Source organism: Camelina sativa, chromosome 10, assembly GCF_030686135.1.
Source record: "Camelina sativa cultivar CO46 ecotype springtype chromosome 10, ASM3068613v1".
Lineage (NCBI taxonomy): Eukaryota > Viridiplantae > Streptophyta > Magnoliopsida > Brassicales > Brassicaceae > Camelina > Camelina sativa.
Genome location: NC_141889.1, coordinates 6,480,051 through 6,497,859, shown reverse-complemented (window position 1 = coordinate 6,497,859; position 17,809 = coordinate 6,480,051). Strand labels below are relative to the sequence as shown.

Sequence of the window (17,809 nt, the reverse complement as noted above, 5' to 3'; positions counted from 1 at the left end):
CATAAAACATGGGAATCAGATGAAATGGCATGAGAATGACTAGAAACCTGAGAACTGTTTCTATTAAATTTGCAGAAAATTCAAATTTCACATTGCCAAAAGATTAGATAAGCATCAGTATCTCATGAGACTTGGGGAATGGGTTCAGAGGAAATAAGAGAAATAACGACTGTTGACATTAGATATAAAGAGAAAACCCAAAACTCCAACTTACTGATTCTAATTGAACATTAAAACAATATGTGAGCTCATAAGAGTACCAGCCCAAGTTCCGATGGTTTTAAGGCGTCTCTTAAACGGTAGTTGTAGAGATAATAGTGAAGCTGCCCATCTCCTGGACCAAACTTCAATTCTTTTAGGAAACTCTCATTGTGCATGACATCCAATGCATTGAATACATCAAAACCCTTTTGTTTGGCGATTATTAGAGCATCATTCATCAGCTGAGTAAAACTGGTGCGGGTGGCCACATTGTAGTATGAATATGCAGCTTTCAGTGTTGTATAATTGGGGTTGCCGAGGATAGTTGAAGGAAGAGTGTAGAAGCTGCAGAAGTCAGTAACATCATGGGTTTCCGGGCTCTCTACAAGATAACTGTCCACAACATCCTCCCTTGGGAGAAGCCAGTGCTCAACATCATTCTCATCAAAGTCAGTCGCAACGAGAAACTGACTAAGATAATTCCTGAGCAACCGTGTTACAGCAGGGACATCGCAGGGTTCCATTTTCCTGAATCCAGGAGTAACTGGTACATCTGGTAACTTGTACAGTTTTATGGTTCTGCTCATTGTCATTCTTGGACCAAGCCTTGAAAATCCGACATCAATGAGCTTCTTCGGGTTCAAGGTCCTGTGCCAATATTGGCAGGTCGCAACTGGTGTCGGAAGTACAACCCCTGCAGTATAAGCTGCTTGCCATATATTCTCCAAGTGAACCCTCCTCGTAATCTCCTTAATCATGACAGGTGCAAGTCTCTTAGACCTGAGCTTCTTGTGAACGCATAAGAAATTAATCTCCGCCATTTTCACAACATCATCACGCACCCTGATTCTAGCTGGCACACCGCTGATGAAAGCAACAAGCTTCTTCGAAGTCTTGGCACGGACTCCAATATGCCAGCTCTGATAATAACCAGGTGGACGCAGAGCCCAAGTCAGAAACTCCTTCAAATAATTGAACCTGAACATATTCTCGTCATCCTCGACATAGTTGTTCTTAAGAAGGTTGTAAACTTCCGAGGAAACGTAATCAGACTTCATATCACAGGTTGTCCATTCATAAGCAGCAGGAAGGTTGTAAGGCTCCTGCTTGACCTCAGACAACGGAGTTGCAGGCTCAATAGGACCTTCAGGTAGACTCGTGTCACCGAAATCTTTGAACTGCCCAACAGGTTGAGTCTCCCAGAACTTGTGCGTTTTTTCCACCGACATGGAGTCTTGGAATCGTCGGACTATAGTTTCCAGTGAAGCATCGTCCACAGCTAATGCGTTTTCTTGAGCATTTTGATCAGCTTCTTGTTCTTTCAAAGAGTCAGGAGGTGAATTGTCGTCTCCCATTTCCTAGCATTAACAGTAAGTAGTAATAAAACTATGAGCATTACAAGAAATCAAAAACCAAATCATCAGTGCACTTAGCTATGAATTTTGTCAAATCTTCCAGCACCATAGCTAAATCGGAATCGATTTGACACAAAAAACCAGAGATCGATTGAGCATTCTAACTGTGGATTCGTTATTCCTATATATTTAAAGGCAAGCGAATTCATGGAAAAAAAAACAAACCATCGGTGATCAAAATAGATCTCACGGATAATGAAGATGAAGACGGCAGCGTAAAAAACTCACCGATGATTTTGTCGAATAGAAACTTCAATTACGGGAATCGTCAACTCAGGTTAGGGCTCCAGTGAGTAAGCGCTCGCTACTCGAGGAGGAAAGAGAAGCATAGACGAAGAAAGACTGTGTGAAGGAAGAATTGAGCTGAACCGGATCGGATGAAATTGCAAAACCAGCCTTGAAAATTTTGCATTTGTGCATCTTTATTTTTAATTTATTGCGTTTAACCCCATATTTATAGATATTCAATATAGTGCCCCCCTACCAATTTGATATCGTAGTGAAGAAGAGTGCAGAGTAGACCAAGTTCATGTGGATCAATCAAACTGTATTCAAATTTTTCGTAGTGTCTGTCATGGATGAAAAAAAAGAAGAAGAAGAAAAATGGTCCTTGACCAAGTAGAGTACAAATTATTGTATCAGTGGGGGTGGTGTTCGTCGGAGACTTGAAGATTATCTATGCCTTTAATGGCTGATTCGTAGTGTCTTCTTGTGGAGGAAGAAGACCTCTTCGCAATCTCCACCGGAGTGTTCCTTGGAATCGCACCACGGCTGACGTCACCTGCACGGCTTCTCTGAAACTCCTCGCTTCCCGGAAAATTGTCCCGGCTGCCACTTACCGCTGCTACTCTCCTCGATGATCCTGCTGACTGTGCAAACAACGAGGAGCTCGGTATCTACATCCAAAAAGCAAAGTTGAATACTTTCAAAGTCACATTCTTTTTCCAGGTCATATAAGAGATAACAAGTGCAGGAGCAATTCATACCATGGAGTCTCTAGCACTTGACGATGTCGGTTGGTTTGAAAGATTCGCAGAGTTCTCAAGAGCGCCTGAAACTCTCCGTCGAGATGATTCCATATGCGGTCTCCCTTCTTCCTCGCCTTGGATACACAATGAAAAACAAAATAATGTTTGATACTATAACTTCTGTGCAGAGGATTGAGATTTACTTTTGAGTGATAAGTGCACATCTGGGAATTTTACCTGTGTATCTATCCATGTTGGATATGCCCGGAGGCAATGCCGCGCTAGTCCCAACCGCCGGATTCTGCGGCAGATGAGACTCTGATCAGAAAATTCCCAACTAAAAGTGATAGATTAACCAAGAGCTTCAGTTATACTTACGATGGAACGAGATGGGGGTGCGGTTAGTTGTGATTGTTGATACTTCAAGATGGTCCAGTCAAACACGTAATCAAATTGAAACCCTGCGACAGAGAAATGAAATCCTGTTAGGAAATGAATTGGGCTAAGAAGTTGTGGACTGGCTCGTTCAAAGGGAAGAAAATCTCAAACCTTCACGTATAAAGAGATCTCGAAATATCCTCTTGAGATAAGCGTAATCTGGTTTATCATCAAAACGAAGTGACCGACAGTAGTGGAAATAGGATGCAAATTCAGACGGGTAACCACGACATAATGCCTGCAAGGCGCGATCATATAAGAATCATCTTAAGGGGAAACACAAATGTGAGTCAGAAAGCAGCATACTTGTGAAAAAGGGAATTACCTCAATGGATGTAGAAACTTTCTTTTCGCTAATCCTCTCATACTTTTGTTTTTTGGTTCCAGCTTTCAGCCCTTGCCATGGAAGACTAAAACACCAAGATAATCCACACGTCATCAAAATGAAGGAGTCAGGGGTCAAAAATGAAGCTAGGCAATGTAGCATAAACTCACCTTCCTTTGAGGAAGTACATAAGGATGTAACCAAGAGACTCGAGATCATCTCTTCTACTTTGTTCTTCAGGTTCACAATGCAGAAAACAAATGACAGCAGATGAGTATCAAACCTTGATACCAAAACACATTAGGAGAGGAACTGGAACACATAAATTATCAAGCAGGTCTTGCCGAGCTTACCAATTCCCAAGTGAGTGTTCATACTAGCATATCTCGCAGTTCCTGTCAGGTTCTTATTTTCTCTGCAAATGGGAAACATATGAAAGAGGATTCATAGGAAGAAGAACATCCAAGAGCTAATACAAGGATATCGCCTCACCTGTATGGAATGTGCTGATGTGTTGTACTATCCCTGTACTTTTTAGCGAGACCAAAGTCGATGATGTATACCTTAGAGAAGGAATAAACGTACTCAATCCAGTGATGTCACCAGAACTAAAATAAGATCAGACGGATATAGTTACAACATAAGATGATAAACCTGGTTGGCACGCCTTCCAAGGCCCATGAGGAAATTGTCTGGCTTGAGGTCTCGATGAAGGAAAGATTTTGAATGGAACAACTCAACACGGTTGATCTTAACACACAAAACCAAAGGAAGAAAAGAAGTCAGTTTTTACTGAAAGATAGACGAGCAAATGAGAGAAAGGAGTCACATAAAAAAGACAAAGAGGTTTGTACCATTTGATCTGCAAGCATGAGGACTGACTTCAAGGAAAGTTTCCTGCTACAGAAATTGAACAAATCTTCAAGACTCGGTCCTAGTAAGTCCATCACCAAAACATTGTAGTCACCTTCAACACCAAACCATTTCACATTCGGAACACCAGCTACCAAAGTTTGAAAGGCAAAAGAAAGGTCATAAGAAACAGAACAAAAATCACAAACCCATTATCAGAAATAAAGACTTTTTAGAAGCTAAGAATCATTACTTCCCCCTTGTAGAATCCTGTATAATTTGGATTCATAGAGCAGCTGTGGATGCTTTGTCTTCACACTTTCCTGGAAAACAGAAAAAAAAAAAAAAACAAAAGAGATTCAATCCTCAGCTATCAACATACTGAACATGATCAAACAAAACAGAAACAAGAACTCACAAGCTTGATAGCCACTTCTTCATTGGTATGAATATTAGTACCTGAAAAAAATCACAAGTTAACAACAATGTTAAAGAGAGGAGCACCACCTATACGAATTCGTGAATACCAAACAAGAAAAAAGAGACGAAGATTTGGGAGAGTGACGAACCGAGATAGATCTCCCCAAACGAGCCACTACCAATCTTCCGGCCAAGCCGAAACTTGTTGCCAACACGAGGCTCCATCAATTAATAACCACGAACCCCAAAAGAAGGAAACCCTAATTGCAATCTCAACCCAGACGCAGATTCAATAAGACGGAAGACGAGGACCCATCAGAATCAGCCGCATCAGCAATCCAGAAACAAAACCCAGAAGATCACGCAAACAATGAGAATTACTGATTTGAAAGAAAAAAAACGATTTTTTTTTCGCCGCGGAATCAAAACCCAGAAATCATCATCTTCATCGTCCTCTCGATCTGGTGAAAAGACTCCATTTTAGAAAAGAAATGTTGTGTTTCTCCCTCTAATGCTCTTCTCTCTCTCTCCTCTCAAGAATGAATTGAATAAAGAAGATAAAAAGAAGAGCTTTCGATTCGATGGACACAAAACGATGAGGATGTTTTTCTTAAAGTTTGAGTTTTTTTTTTTTTTTCCTCCTCTTTCCTAATTCCCTTGCAGTTGTGGGTAATGATATGTTAATATATTATTTTTTTATTCATCGTTCTGGTTCCGTTCGGTTTGGTTTTCTAATCTTTGGTTACTACTAATCAGTTAACCAAACCGCTCACCAAATCACCGCTCAAGCTCAACTATAGTGATTAGTGACCTCGAACTGAATTAACAACTAAACCTAGAACCGGTTTTAGAATTAACATGTCTACATTTTGAGAGTATTGTTTCCTTGCTTTTTTAAGGGTGGAAAAAAAAACAGAGTTTATTTGATTCTTTTAATGGGTATATAAAGGATATGAAAAGATTGACCACTTACCACTTTTTTACCAGGGTGTGTTTGCTACGCGTGACGTAAAAGCTATAAAATGTTTCTTCTAAGTGGGAGCTTTTTTCTTTTTGCTTTTAGTAGGGTGAATGTACAGTTATCTGATTAGCTTGAGTTTGTCTCAAGTTTTTTTTTTTCTGGTATAATTCAATTAGGTAAATAGAGTTCGTTTGAACTCGGGGTGAGCTACACCAAACTCTCTGGCTTGTGAATATATAGTAGTCACTGGAACTACTGGGCTTGGAAGACTCATACAATACAAGGGAGAATCTATTTTAAAATGGGCCTTGGCGAAGTTAGTACTTAGTAGACCCAATATATAAAAGAAAACCTAAATTGTTTTGCAATTGGAGTTTTTTTTTTTGTTTTGTTTCAAGAGTCTAGAAATCATACATTCTCTTTTAGTATTTTAATTGTTTTTTAATATATATATATATATTAATTTAAGGTTATTGGCATAATTAGTCTTTTCTTTTTGTAGAAATCAAAGTTTAATAACTTGCATTTCTATATTTTGGTTTCGAAATTGTTTTGAAAAATCTGATATATATCGAGAACTGAAAAAATAGTAAATAAACTAAAATGGCAGTTACACTAGGTTTAATAATTTGGTGCGAGAGGCCTCTTCTCGGGGAGTAAAAGAAAGAGAGAGAGAGAGATTTAAGGGTTAAGGTTTTAAAAGAGAGTCGCCACCCAAAAACCCTTCGTCTGCTTTTCTCCTTGAAACGTCTCTCTCTTTCTTATCTCTCACTTTCAAAAACCTTTTTCGTCTCCAAATCTTCAAAAACAATGAGCAACGACAAGGACAACAAATTCAGCGTCGCCAATCTTACTGCTGGTTGGTTTAATTTTTCCTCTGCGCTTCTTTTTTGCCAGAGCTGCTTAAACCCTAATTCCCTCTGTTTTCAATTCACTACTTTCGTCGTCGTGACTCGTGGTTCTGACTCTTTATTTGATTTTTGCTGTTTCAGCTCTTCAAGGCGAGGATAGAGTTGGCCTTGTGAACGCTCTTAAGGTTAGTTTTTTTTTTTTTTTTATTCTTCTTCTAAAAAAAAAAAACCCGTCGTTTAGGCTTGCTATTGAATGATAATGAAGGATTTTGAGTTACCTTTACTCAGAGTGTCTATTTAGAGTCTGTATCTGTTGTATATGTAATGGTAGTTTATGGGTTCTGTATTTATTTTAGTTGTTTGTTTATAAATATGTTTATTTTACAGAACAAGCTGCAGAATCTGGCTGCTCAGCGTTCTGATGTGCTCGAGAATCTCACTCCTAATGTGAGAAAGCGTGTTGATGCCTTGAGAGATATTCAGGTTTGCGAAATTTCTTTCACATTTTATTTTTTCCAAGCTATTTGATTTGATTTTGGTTTCAAAAGTAAGGTGTTGCGTTTTTGATTATTACTGATGACTTGTTTCCACGCAGAGCCAACATGATGAACTAGAGGCAAAGTTCCGTGAGGCGAGAGCTATTCTTGAAGCTAAATATGAAACATTGTACCAGCCTTTGTATTCCAAGGTAATTTTTTTTTTTTTGGTGAGCTCGTGGTAGTTCAAACCATCTAACTAAACCAAAGCAATGAAAATCATTGGGAATCTGTTTATACTCTTGTTGCTTATGTTTTACTAATCTTTTAGTTTATATATGTATCTAAAAATCATGAATTGTACTTGTCATCTTGTAATGGCACAGCGTTATGAGATTGTGAATGGAACTGTTGAAGTTGAACTGGCTCCAGAGGATACGAAGGTCGACCAAGGAGACGAAAAAACTGCAGAAGGTAACTTAATGAACACAATTGTCTTCTTTGTTTGTTTGTTTGTTTTATTATCATTTTGGTTTGTTTTAACATGTTTCTATGTATTCCATCCAGAGAAAGGAGTTCCAAGTTTCTGGCTGACTGCCCTGAAAAATAATGAAGTTACTTCTGAGGAGGTTAGCCTATATGCAGTTTTGTTGTTTATTTTATAAATACTCCAGTCATAACCATGGAAAATGAGTATAGCTTATTGTCCTACATGCCAGGTCACAGAGCGTGATGAAGGAGCTCTCAACTATCTTAAAGATATTAAGTGGTGCAAGGTTGAAGAACCTAAAGGATTCAAACTTGAGTTTTTATTCGACTCCAATCCGTATTTTAAAAACACCGTTTTGACAAAGTCTTATCATATGATTGATGAAGATGAGCCACTACTTGAGAAGGCTATAGGGTAACTGCTTATTCTCTCCTTCATATATTGTGTACTCTAAGTACATTCTGCTTAACTGGCTGCATTGAGCTGTAGACAATTTTCTTTACTTATATTGATTTCTTTCTTTTTTTTTCCCTTCGTTTCAGGACAGAAATTGATTGGTATCCTGGAAAGTGCCTAACTCAGAAGATTCTTAAGAAGAAGCCTAAGAAAGGTTCAAAGAATGCCAAACCAATCATCAAAACAGAAGATTGCGCAAGCTTCTTTAACTTCTTCAGTCCTCCACAAGTCCCAGATGAAGATGAAGAAATCGACGAGGAAAGAGTAAGATAACGATTTTTAGAAAGATCTGTCATCTTTTTTAGTTTACGTATTTAGTAATGCCTCCCATTCTGTGATGCAGGCTGAGGACCTTCAAAATCTGATGGAACAAGATTATGACATTGGGTTCGTCCTTTCCTTTCCTTACTTATTCTGTTGGGTTCTGAGTTTGCTTTTTGAGTCATTGATCTACTTTATCAGCTGCAAATAGCATGGTCCCTTCATTAGTATTCTGATCACAAGTAGTTCTTCCTTTCTGCAGATCTACAATCCGGGAAAAAATTATCCCTCGTGCCGTCTCATGGTTTACTGGTGAGGCTGTGGAAGCCGATGACTTTGAATTAGATGATGACGAAGAAGATGACATTGATGAGGATGATGAAGAGGATGAGGAAGACGAAGATGGTGATGAGGATGAGGAGGATGAGGAAGAAAGCAAGACCAAAAAGAAGGTATACAGTGCCCCAAGTACTTTGTCTCCTTTGTTTGTTAAAATTTACCTGCCAGTTTAGTTTTTACTAATCAATTGAATTCGCTTAAATGTTTTATGCAGCCATCAATCGGAAACAAGGTATGTAACCGACATTTTCAAGCTAAAAATTTTTTATTTGATTGAAACCCCAAAATTCCTGCCGAATAATCAAACACTCGAGCAATCCTTGAAAGTCGTTATCAAGAAACACAAGAAATTTCAGGCTGAGCATAGTCATGAAACTCTAGAATATATATAGGAAATGCAGCCTCTAGAAGTCCATGAATCATATAGTAGCCTGTAGACTAACAAAGCATGAATATGTAGTTAGGTAGTTATGCGTGACTTTGAGAACGACACACTAATGACACAGCAGAGAGTAGACAAGCTCTTGGATCACTTTATTCATTTTCATTCATATTGTAGTTGTGTCTATGTCTGTGACAAATGTGATAATCGTTTGCTTTTTCTTTGTTTGGACTGCAGAAGGGAGGGAGATCTCAGATAGTTGGTGAGGGTCAACAAGGTGAGAGGCCACCTGAATGCAAGCAACAGTAATCTCTACGCTCTACGAAACAAAAAGTAATGCGTGAAAAATCTATGATTATATGTTGATCATTCTCTGTTCATCAAGGATGAGGGATTGAGAAAAAGTTTTAGGTTTATAGTGAAATTCGTCTCCTTATTTGATGAAGCTCAAAGGAGTTTTGATTATTTTTTCTTTTGGTGTTTATTTTCTTGGAAGCACTTAAATTTATGAACAATGAATCACCCCTTTCTCAGTCTCTGCCTTGACTACTTCATTGTTCTGTTCGAAAGGGACATAATGTTTGATATTTTTTTTGTTTTTATGTATTATGAAGTTGGATCTGTAGAAGCAAGCAATTTTAGTGCTTTCTGGATGATGTGCCGGGCCTGAATTCGTCTAGTATCGTAGTGTTTAAAAACTCCTTCCGTATAAAAGAAAAAGGTTTAGTTGATGATACTTTTGATTTAATGTACGTAGGTGAATGACTAGCCTTTGTTGACGAAAGATAGGTTTCTTAACTTTAAGTTTTTGGGTCAATCAATAAAACAGTCTGGTGTATAAACTTAACCAAGTTTGTTGTATTGAGTAGTAGTGGGAACGATAATTATTCCTTTGTTTACTGGCTATGATTTTTCAATGTTAACCATTTTGTTGTGTAAGGCTAAATTATAAGAAGATTGGACTATGACCAATTTTTAGTCAAAAGTCTAAATCTGTCAAAATCAGTATGATGAATAAGTTTGACTAATTAAATGCCTCCGCCTAATCAAATACGAATGGTATCATTAATGCGTAGAATGCTAGTATTAAATATGTTATCTGACTTGTCCATTCGATTCAGCTTTTTTATATTATGTGTGGAAATTTTGGTAGTCAAGAAATGAGAATCAGATGTTGCTTTTTAAAAAAGAATGAAAATGTAGAGAAATTGGGCAAAAAAGACAAACTCGAACAGTCACTGTTTGGTAAAATTGGAAACATGCAAAGAGAGATATTTATAAAACCTTTCCAGTTTCGAAGAAACTTACACCAAAGGTGCTCTCTAGTCTCGACACAGACCATTGATGATAAGTTCTTTGATTAAAAAAAAAAAAGAGTGTTTTTGTCCTTATTTCTTGAAATTCCAACACTTGTCTCCCGACTCTGTTTTGTTTTCTGTTGCTTCCGACTCTGTTCTTTGTTTGTTTTCTGTTGCGAGTTTTGTGATGATGGCCACCACCAACACCGTTAGATTCTCTGATTCCTACGAAATAAGCAACACAAGCGGCAACAGCAGCTTCTTTGCAGCCGAGTCATCTATTGATTACCGTTCAGAGTTTCTCACATCATCGGAGGTAGCAGCGTTTCAGCTTCTCTCCAACTGTCTCGAGTCTGTTTTCGACTCTCCGGAGACTTTTTACACTGACGCTAAGCTCGTTCTCTCCGGCGGCCGGGAAGTTTCTTTCCACCGTTGTATTCTTTCGGCGCGAGTTCCCGTCTTCAAAAGCGCTTTAGCCACCGCAGCTGCCACCAAGAACCAAAGATCCACCGCCGTAATGAAGATCGAGCTTAAGGAGATCGCCAAGGACTACGAAGTCGGCTTTGATTCCGTGATGGCTGTTTTGGCTTACGTCTACAGCGGCAGAGTGAGGCCTCCGCCGAGAGGAGCTTCTGATTGCGTGGATGACGATTGCTACCACGTGGCTTGCCGGCCGGTGGTGGATTTCATGGTCGAGGTTCTCTATTTGGCTTTCGTTTTCCAGATTCCAGAGCTAATGACTCTGTATGAGGTAAAACTCATCAAATCAATTATAGAATCAAGAAACAAAAAAAGCAATTTCGTGTTTAAGGCTTCTCTGTTTGCATTTTCAGAGACAGTTCTTGGATATTGTAGACAAAATTGTGGTAGAAGACATCTTGGTTATATTAAAGCTTGATACTCTATGTGGTAAAGCATACATGAAGCTTCTTGATAGATGCATAAAGATTATTGCGAAGTCTGATATGGAATTTGTTAGTCTTGACAAGTCTTTGCCGCAACACATTGTCAAGCAAATCACTTACATACGTAAAGAGTTTTTTTTAGAGCCACCTGAACTTAAAAAACATGTCAAGAATATATACAAGGCACTCGACTCGGATGACGTTGAGCTTGTCAAGATGCTTTTGACAGAAGGACACACTAATCTTGATGAGTCGTATGCTCTTCATTTTGCTGTCGCGCATTGCGATGTGAAGACCGCGTATGATCTTATCAACTTAGAGCTTGCGGATGTTAACCATAGAAATCCAAGAGGGTACACTGTTCTTCATGTTGCTGCGATACGGAAGGAGCCGAAGCTGATAGTATCTTTATTGACAAAAGGTGCAAATGCATTGGATACAACGTTCGATGGTAGAACCGCTCTCGTGATTGCGAAACGGCTCACTAAAGCGGATGATTACAATACTACTACAGAGCAAGGTAAGCCTTCTCTGAAAGGTGGATTATGTATAGAGGTACTTGAGCATGCACAAAAGCTAGAATATAAGTTGCCTAGAGAAGCTTCACCTTCTCTTCCAGTGACTCCCGAGGAACTGAAGATGAGGTTGCTCTATTATGAGAATCGAGGTACTTATACTTCCTTCACTTTTGAGAATCGAGTTCCGGTTTAGGAAACTGAGTTGGCTAACGCTATGTCCTTTTCAGTTGCATTGGCTAAAATTCTCTTTCCAGTGGAAGCTGTAATTGTTATGGAAATCGTCAAATTGGACGAAACAAGCGAGTTTACAGCTTCTAGTCTCGAGCCTGCAGATCCAAAGCGGACATCACTGGACCTAAACATGGCACCGTTCATTATCCAAGAGAAGCATTTGAGTAGACTAAGAGCACTTTGTGACACCGGTATGGATAAATTTTTACATGTCTCATCTCTTTTCTTACCAAGAAAAAAATCTAATGATGTTTTTTTAGTGGACCTGGGGAAACGCTACTTCCCACGCTGTTCGCTTGATCACTTCATGGACACAGAGGACTTGAATTATCTCGCTAGCGTAGAAGAAGACACTCCTGAGAAACGACTACAGAAGAAGCAACGGTACATGGAACTACAAGAGACTTTGATGAAGACCTTTAGTGAGGGCAAGGAGGAGTTTGGAAAGTCTTCAACATCGAAACCAACATCTGCGCTGAGGTCTAATAGTAAACTCTCTCATAGGCGCCTTAGAGTGGACAGACGAGATTTTGTGAAACAACCTTGCGGGAACGGGAGTTCGGGAATGAAAAATCATGTCACATTTCCCTCCTCCAACTAAAAATGTGATGTCTCATATGTTTTAAAACAGGATGAGAGTTTTGGCCACCCCTATGTAAGTTTTGTTGTATACGTACCACATGTCCACATGTATATTTGTTACTATCTCTCTCTCTCATCTGTGCGTATAGTTTTGTTCTTCACTTTGCATCCATTGTATCATAGTATTTTTCTTCAATTTTTGCATCCTGTTATTTCTAGTTCCAAGTGCGTTTCATACAAATATTGTAATACTGTAACAAGAACAAACGCACTTGTTCTTTGGATTCAGTTCACTTAAGAGATTGTTTTTTAGTGTGATACATTCTAATAAATGACCATTTCATTCATACACGTGTTTAAAAATCTATACCTAACCTCCTATAGTTATTTATCGAGGTTTGTCATTACATTATCATGATCATGGCATTGGCACCAGTCCCTCTGTTTCCACCACAAAATCGAACAAGACAAGTGATGAGACGATGGGTGCCTCGTAGAAAACAGAAAAGACACTCTAACTCATAGAGAGGCTCTCAGCCTATGCGAAACTCACGTGACTATTATAAAATTCTCTTTCACAACACGTGAACCGTGGATCATTCTTCAAAACTATGGACAGTGACAAAACCCTTTAGGTTCTAGGGCTGTAACTACCGACATACGAATTCAAGTACGACTGATTTTGAATCTTAAAGATAGTGACTTGAAATGGCCACTTGTCACTTTGCTATTTGACACTAAATTATAGAGTTTACTAGTACTCCTTTCACATTGGAATGAAGTTTCAAAACACAAAAAGACAATGGTAGGGAACCGGACCCGGTGCCCGGAGTATCTTAATGTGTCGGGCTTTACGAACCATCATTTTTGTAAATTAGATTGCCCACCTATCTAATTCACATACACGAAAATGTCATGAGTGATATAGACTATATCATATAGTATTTGTCGTGAAGCTATGATTACCTCAGAAAAAGACATTCATATATAGTGTGTTTGTAAAATCGGTATATAAATTTTATTGAATAGTATATGTTCACATATTCATGTAACAAAATACACATAATTGCGCTGCTTGCCTGCTTATATAAATTAGTGAATACATGCATCAGCTGCACACCAACTCAAACATATTGGTCATTGGATGGAAAGAAAAATTATTACCAAATACCACGTTCTAATTTGAGTTATTTCATATTAGCCCACACTCTTGAAAATATCTAGATGAAGTATATCTTCGACTTTGATTAGACATCTATAGTCATATGACCCATATCTCAAATATTCCTTTTAATAGTTTCTTGCTTCTAACAAACTTCATGATATAATTGAAGACTCTTGTTGTCATTCCTAACACAACATTTGATTATTTAATACTAAACTGTATATAACCTCAATTTGATGAACTAGAGGTCTATATAGAAATATAACATAATACTAACCAAAATTATGCTTGTTGTACTGATAACATAGCACGCAATCACGCATGTGTAAAAGAAGTCCAAAACATGTTTCAAACTCATTTTCTTTCTTAAAGTCCACTGCTTTTTTTTCTTAATTACCTCAAGTATATATCGTCTTCTAAATTCTAGAACTATATTCTTGTCATTATTATTCTTCACTAGTTTTTTGGTTAAAAGACTAAAAGCTTCATCAATGTATGGTGATATAACATATAAGCATGTAATTTAACGAGAATATATAATCATGTAATTAGAACCATATTTATCATTAGTAGTTCAATAAATAGTCCAGAGAGTAGGAGCAGGGCAAATCAGAAGTTGGTGACAGAAATCACATTTTATGAAAGGAGGAGCATGTGGTTGCTTGACAAGATTGAATTTTGTTGCTTGTGGTTTAGCTAAAAAGTCCAAGCAAACAAACAATTATAAATGGTTTAGCTTAATTAAGAAAAATTAAATCATTAGTAAATATTTTATACCAAAAAAACAAGATAGACCCTAATTCCGGAGTTGTGGAGCTCTTCCACAATACGATGGGGAATGTTCTGGCCAGCAGCTTCAATGCTTACTGGATCCAAAAAGTTTGCTGCACCAAGCGGACATGCACATATTGCTTGCAATTTGACTTGGCGAGACTTGTTTCGGTATTGCATAATTATTTTAATCTAGAAAATGTCAGTAGTAGCATTCAAATAACGATCTTCCGACCTCAAATATTCATTTTATTAGTTTATTGCTTCTAACAAACTTCATGTTATTAGTGAAGACTTTTGTTGTCATTCATAACACAACATTTGATTATTCAAGACTAAAACTGTATAGAACCTCAATTTGTTGAATTAGATAGAGGTCTATATAGAAATATAAAGTAATACTGAACAAAAGTATACATGCTGTACTGATAAAATAGCACGCATGTGTAAAAGAAGTCCAAAACATATTTCAAACTCATTTTCTTTCTTAAATTCCACCGCTTTTTTTTCTTAAACCTCACCTCAAATATATGTCTTCTAAATTCTAGAACTATATTCTTGTCATTATTATCCTTCACTAGTTTTTTTGTCAGAAGACTAATAAAAGCTTCATCAATGTATGGGTGATATAACATATACGCATGTAATTAGAACCGTCTTTGTCATTAGTAGTTGAATAAATAGTAGGCTGATAACAACTCCGTACCCAAAATGAATCCTCAGTTGATCATTAACAATAATTTTCTTAAATAAACAATTCATGATAGTAAAGAAACAATAAGATATAAGTAATTATTAGAATACGTGACGAGGGAATTAAAGTAAATCGATGATTGTTCTTCTTCAGTCGCAACAATCGATGCATAAAGAAAATAATAGTAATAATTAGAATAATTTTTCCACGTAATAAAAAACAGCATAAGACTAGTTTTACCATCGAGTACAAAAATGACAAAAGCTTAAGTGGAACTCAGATGTCCAGATCCAGCAATTACGCACACGACACAAACTAGTTTTGTCATAACCAGTCATCACCAAAACTAGCAAACAAACTAAAACAGATATGTGTCGAAATGACCTAAAAGCCCTTCAGATTCAAGCGTATTTACCACCAGGTTCTAAAAACAGATTCCGACGAAGGACAAAAACGTAATTTAAAGCTTTTTCTTTTTTTACTCGTTCTTGAGCATCTCTCTGTACCTTAGAAAGGAATCTAGCCTCTGTAGCTTAAGCTGCTGCTTGAACTTGTTGATGAAGTTTGAAGCTTTATCGTCGACACCTTCTTCTCCTCCTCCTCCTCCTCCGTCGACCATCGGCGTCGGTCTCTCAGCTCTCATTGTCTCCGGTCGTCTCTTCTCCACGGCCTCAACCGTCTCTTCTTCCCGTCCGATGTATCTCTCGCTAGCCGATTTCGTCATCTTCTTCGCCGTAGCTTTCTTCTTCTTCTTCTTCACCGGTTTGCTCGACTCCGACTTCGTCCTCGTCGGCGTTGTCTCTTCGGGGGTCGGATCTGGCTCGGATCTGTACAAAGAAGGAAGCTTTATGGATTTTACCCGCTGCAAGAGTGATGGAGGTCCGAGTCTAGGTTCGTTCATGACGTCATTCTCCGGTATCTTATCGATCGGGTCGTCGACCCGGTTAATCTCTTCGCGTCGGGTCATGAGATCGTAAGCAGCGTAGTCTCCTTCGGAATTGTGTTGTGGGAACTTGAAGGAAGGCATGTTGAAGGATCTGACCCGTTGCAAGAGAGAAGGAGGTGGGTTCGGGTTATGATCCGACCCGGAGAAGTGGATCTCGGATTCAGGCGAAGGAGAATTGTAGAGACTGAAGTTGATGGACTTGACTCTGTCTATGAGCGAAGGAGGTCTGCCGAACCGTGCCTGGCCTTGGTCATGACCCGACCGGAAACCGTCTTGATGCGGGTTGTGTTTTCTTGAACCGGAAGGGCTGAAACGGTTGGCGATGAAGATGGTGCCGATTGTGAAATTGAGGAGGAGGAAGAGAGTGGTCGGAGTTAACCAGCTGGTCAAGCTTGTAACTAGCTCCATTGTTGTGTTGTTGTTGTTGTGTGTGTGTCGGAGAGTGAAGGGTGAAGTAATGGATAATATTTATATTAGAGATACTTTTTTTTGTGTTGGTTAATCATTAATTAGCTTGCGTTAGATTTGTATATAGGGTCTTTCTTTTATTGTTTTGTGTTTCTTTTTACATAATTTTCTTAGTTTGTCTTTTTATATTGATTGTTTTGTAATAAAGTCAGATGTTTAACAGTATATATGTTCTGGTCATGTGATTAGTAGTCTTTTTGTAAAAAAAATTGTTTTTATGTCAAACGCCGAGTTCAAAACTTCCGATAAGTACAAATTTGTACAGATCATGAAGACAAGATTTTCGAAGGTCCAACGTAATATTGTTCAAATCGCATGTTCTGGTTTTGTTTAGTATCTTTTGTAGAGAACATCATCCATTTGAAAATTTGAAATAGTTAAATCCATTTCTTAAAGACTAGTGATGACTCATAACTTATAAGTAGTTAATGTTAAGGTAAAATCCATAATCCTACTAAACTTTAATTATTCCTTAAAATCAATTTTTATTGGAGTAGTATATAAAAATGGCTACAAAAACTCTACCCTGATCCCATCAAACGTCTGTATACGATATGATATCGTCGATATCCAAAGGAAAAAGTCAGTATGTTAACCCCGTGACTCGTAAATAATCATCCTCTAGTCTTCTCCGAGCATACATTTTTCTTTTGACAATCTTGTTTTTCTCTACTATCACATGTTGAATTATTTATTATTTATATTCTAGTATTTTTTTAATTATAAAGTTTTTTTCATTCTAGTTTCTTTTCTTCTTTCCAACACATTTTAAAATTAATTGCTTTTACATAAATCATCCTTTCCATTTTTTCCCCGCTTTTTCATTACTTGATATTTTATTTATTGTCTTTACACTTTTAGTTTCTGTTTTTAAAGATTTTCAACTTTAAATAGTTGCTTTTGTAAATTAAAACTAATATAGTTGACAAACTTATATAATCTATACTAGTATTTTTGCAGCAGTTTTTGCTCAAAAATCGGTTTTGGAAAGTTTTTACATTTAATGTTATTTAATGCTTATATTCATATCCAAACAAGTTTAGTTAATTCTTTCTACTATTTTTGTAACCAAACAAAATTAAAATATCTTAAATATCCATATATATATAATATTCTATAATTAATATAGTTATTTAAAAGATTTATTCCATATTAAAAAAAATTATTCTCCTATCATCTTTTGTTTTTTATTTTAAAATTGAAATGTAGTGAATCATCAGATAATATATAAAGTTGATAAAAATGTATATTTTCCTGCATATATTGTGATTTGAATTTTTTTAAACGAACATATATTACTCAATTAATATAAAAACTGTGTGTTCAACATACATATATCGTAAATTTACCATATATAGTAAACTATAGAATTTTAAGAAGTTTATAATTTATAACT

The 17,809-nt window shown here is 37.3% G+C and overlaps 4 protein-coding genes and 1 non-coding gene across 6 annotated transcripts; 2 read left to right on the top strand and 3 right to left on the bottom strand.

Annotated features, from left to right (window-relative positions):
- Positions 1-36: 36 nt before the first annotated feature.
- On the bottom strand, positions 37-2,042 carry LOC104717643 (glycylpeptide N-tetradecanoyltransferase 1). The gene is made up of 2 exons (XM_010435251.2): positions 1,845-2,042; positions 37-1,559 (listed from the first exon to the last, which is right to left on the bottom strand). Exon 2 carries the CDS (start codon positions 1,554-1,556, stop codon positions 249-251), a length of 1,308 nt encoding a protein of 435 aa, XP_010433553.1. The 5' UTR covers positions 1,557-1,559; positions 1,845-2,042; the 3' UTR covers positions 37-248.
- A 106-nt stretch (positions 2,043-2,148) lies between these two features.
- Positions 2,149-5,784, bottom strand: LOC104717642 (casein kinase 1-like protein 1). Its single transcript, XM_010435249.3, has 14 exons — positions 4,769-5,784; positions 4,618-4,658; positions 4,453-4,522; positions 4,202-4,350; positions 4,002-4,097; positions 3,840-3,910; positions 3,701-3,762; positions 3,518-3,581; positions 3,348-3,432; positions 3,134-3,260; positions 2,963-3,045; positions 2,822-2,885; positions 2,603-2,718; positions 2,149-2,512 (listed from the first exon to the last, which is right to left on the bottom strand). Exons 1-14 carry the CDS (start codon positions 4,842-4,844, stop codon positions 2,255-2,257), a joined length of 1,362 nt encoding a protein of 453 aa, XP_010433551.2. The 5' UTR covers positions 4,845-5,784; the 3' UTR covers positions 2,149-2,254.
- Positions 5,785-6,173: 389 nt separating this feature from the next.
- Positions 6,174-9,371, top strand: LOC104717641 (nucleosome assembly protein 1;1). 2 transcript variants are annotated; one of them, XM_010435247.3, is made up of 12 exons: positions 6,176-6,439; positions 6,573-6,616; positions 6,819-6,914; positions 7,027-7,119; positions 7,294-7,381; positions 7,475-7,536; positions 7,627-7,811; positions 7,940-8,117; positions 8,197-8,240; positions 8,377-8,566; positions 8,668-8,685; positions 9,073-9,371. In XM_010435247.3, the coding sequence occupies exons 1-12, from the start codon at positions 6,391-6,393 to the stop codon at positions 9,142-9,144; spliced, it is 1,119 nt and encodes a 372-aa protein (XP_010433549.2). In that variant the 5' UTR covers positions 6,176-6,390; the 3' UTR covers positions 9,145-9,371. The 2 variants fall into 2 exon arrangements, with proteins under 2 accessions (XP_087325932.1, XP_010433549.2); XM_087469806.1 differs by lacking the exon at positions 8,668-8,685 and having other exon boundaries at positions 6,174-6,439; positions 8,377-8,582.
- A 626-nt stretch (positions 9,372-9,997) lies between these two features.
- Positions 9,998-12,716, top strand: LOC104717639 (regulatory protein NPR2). The gene is made up of 4 exons (XM_010435245.2): positions 9,998-10,884; positions 10,967-11,705; positions 11,784-11,978; positions 12,048-12,716. The coding sequence occupies exons 1-4, from the start codon at positions 10,180-10,182 to the stop codon at positions 12,386-12,388; spliced, it is 1,980 nt and encodes a 659-aa protein (XP_010433547.2). The 5' UTR covers positions 9,998-10,179; the 3' UTR covers positions 12,389-12,716.
- A 2,453-nt stretch (positions 12,717-15,169) lies between these two features.
- Positions 15,170-16,656, bottom strand: LOC104717638 (pathogen-associated molecular patterns-induced protein A70). Its single transcript, XR_015568855.1, has one exon. It is a non-coding gene; the product is annotated as a pathogen-associated molecular patterns-induced protein A70 (transcript).
- Positions 16,657-17,809: the final 1,153 nt, after the last annotated feature.

Coding starts and splice junctions, on each gene's coding strand:
- LOC104717643 (XM_010435251.2), bottom strand. CDS start 1,556: ATGGGAGACGACAATTCACCTCCTGACTCTTTGAAAGAACAAGAAGCT.
- LOC104717642 (XM_010435249.3), bottom strand. CDS start 4,844: ATGGAGCCTCGTGTTGGCAACAAGTTTCGGCTTGGCCGGAAGATTGGT. Junction 3,261..3,347: donor AAGTTTCTACATCCATTGAG/GTAATTCCCTTT, acceptor CGCGCCTTGCAG/GCATTATGTCGTGGTTACCC. Junction 2,513..2,602: donor CAAGTGCTAGAGACTCCATG/GTATGAATTGCT, acceptor TTTTGGATGTAG/ATACCGAGCTCCTCGTTGTT.
- LOC104717641 (XM_010435247.3), top strand. CDS start 6,391: ATGAGCAACGACAAGGACAACAAATTCAGCGTCGCCAATCTTACTGCT. Junction 7,382..7,474: donor AGACGAAAAAACTGCAGAAG/GTAACTTAATGA, acceptor TATTCCATCCAG/AGAAAGGAGTTCCAAGTTTC. Junction 7,812..7,939: donor CTACTTGAGAAGGCTATAGG/GTAACTGCTTAT, acceptor CCTTCGTTTCAG/GACAGAAATTGATTGGTATC.
- LOC104717639 (XM_010435245.2), top strand. CDS start 10,180: ATGATAAGTTCTTTGATTAAAAAAAAAAAAGAGTGTTTTTGTCCTTAT. Junction 11,706..11,783: donor GCTCTATTATGAGAATCGAG/GTACTTATACTT, acceptor TGTCCTTTTCAG/TTGCATTGGCTAAAATTCTC. Junction 11,979..12,047: donor AAGAGCACTTTGTGACACCG/GTATGGATAAAT, acceptor ATGTTTTTTTAG/TGGACCTGGGGAAACGCTAC.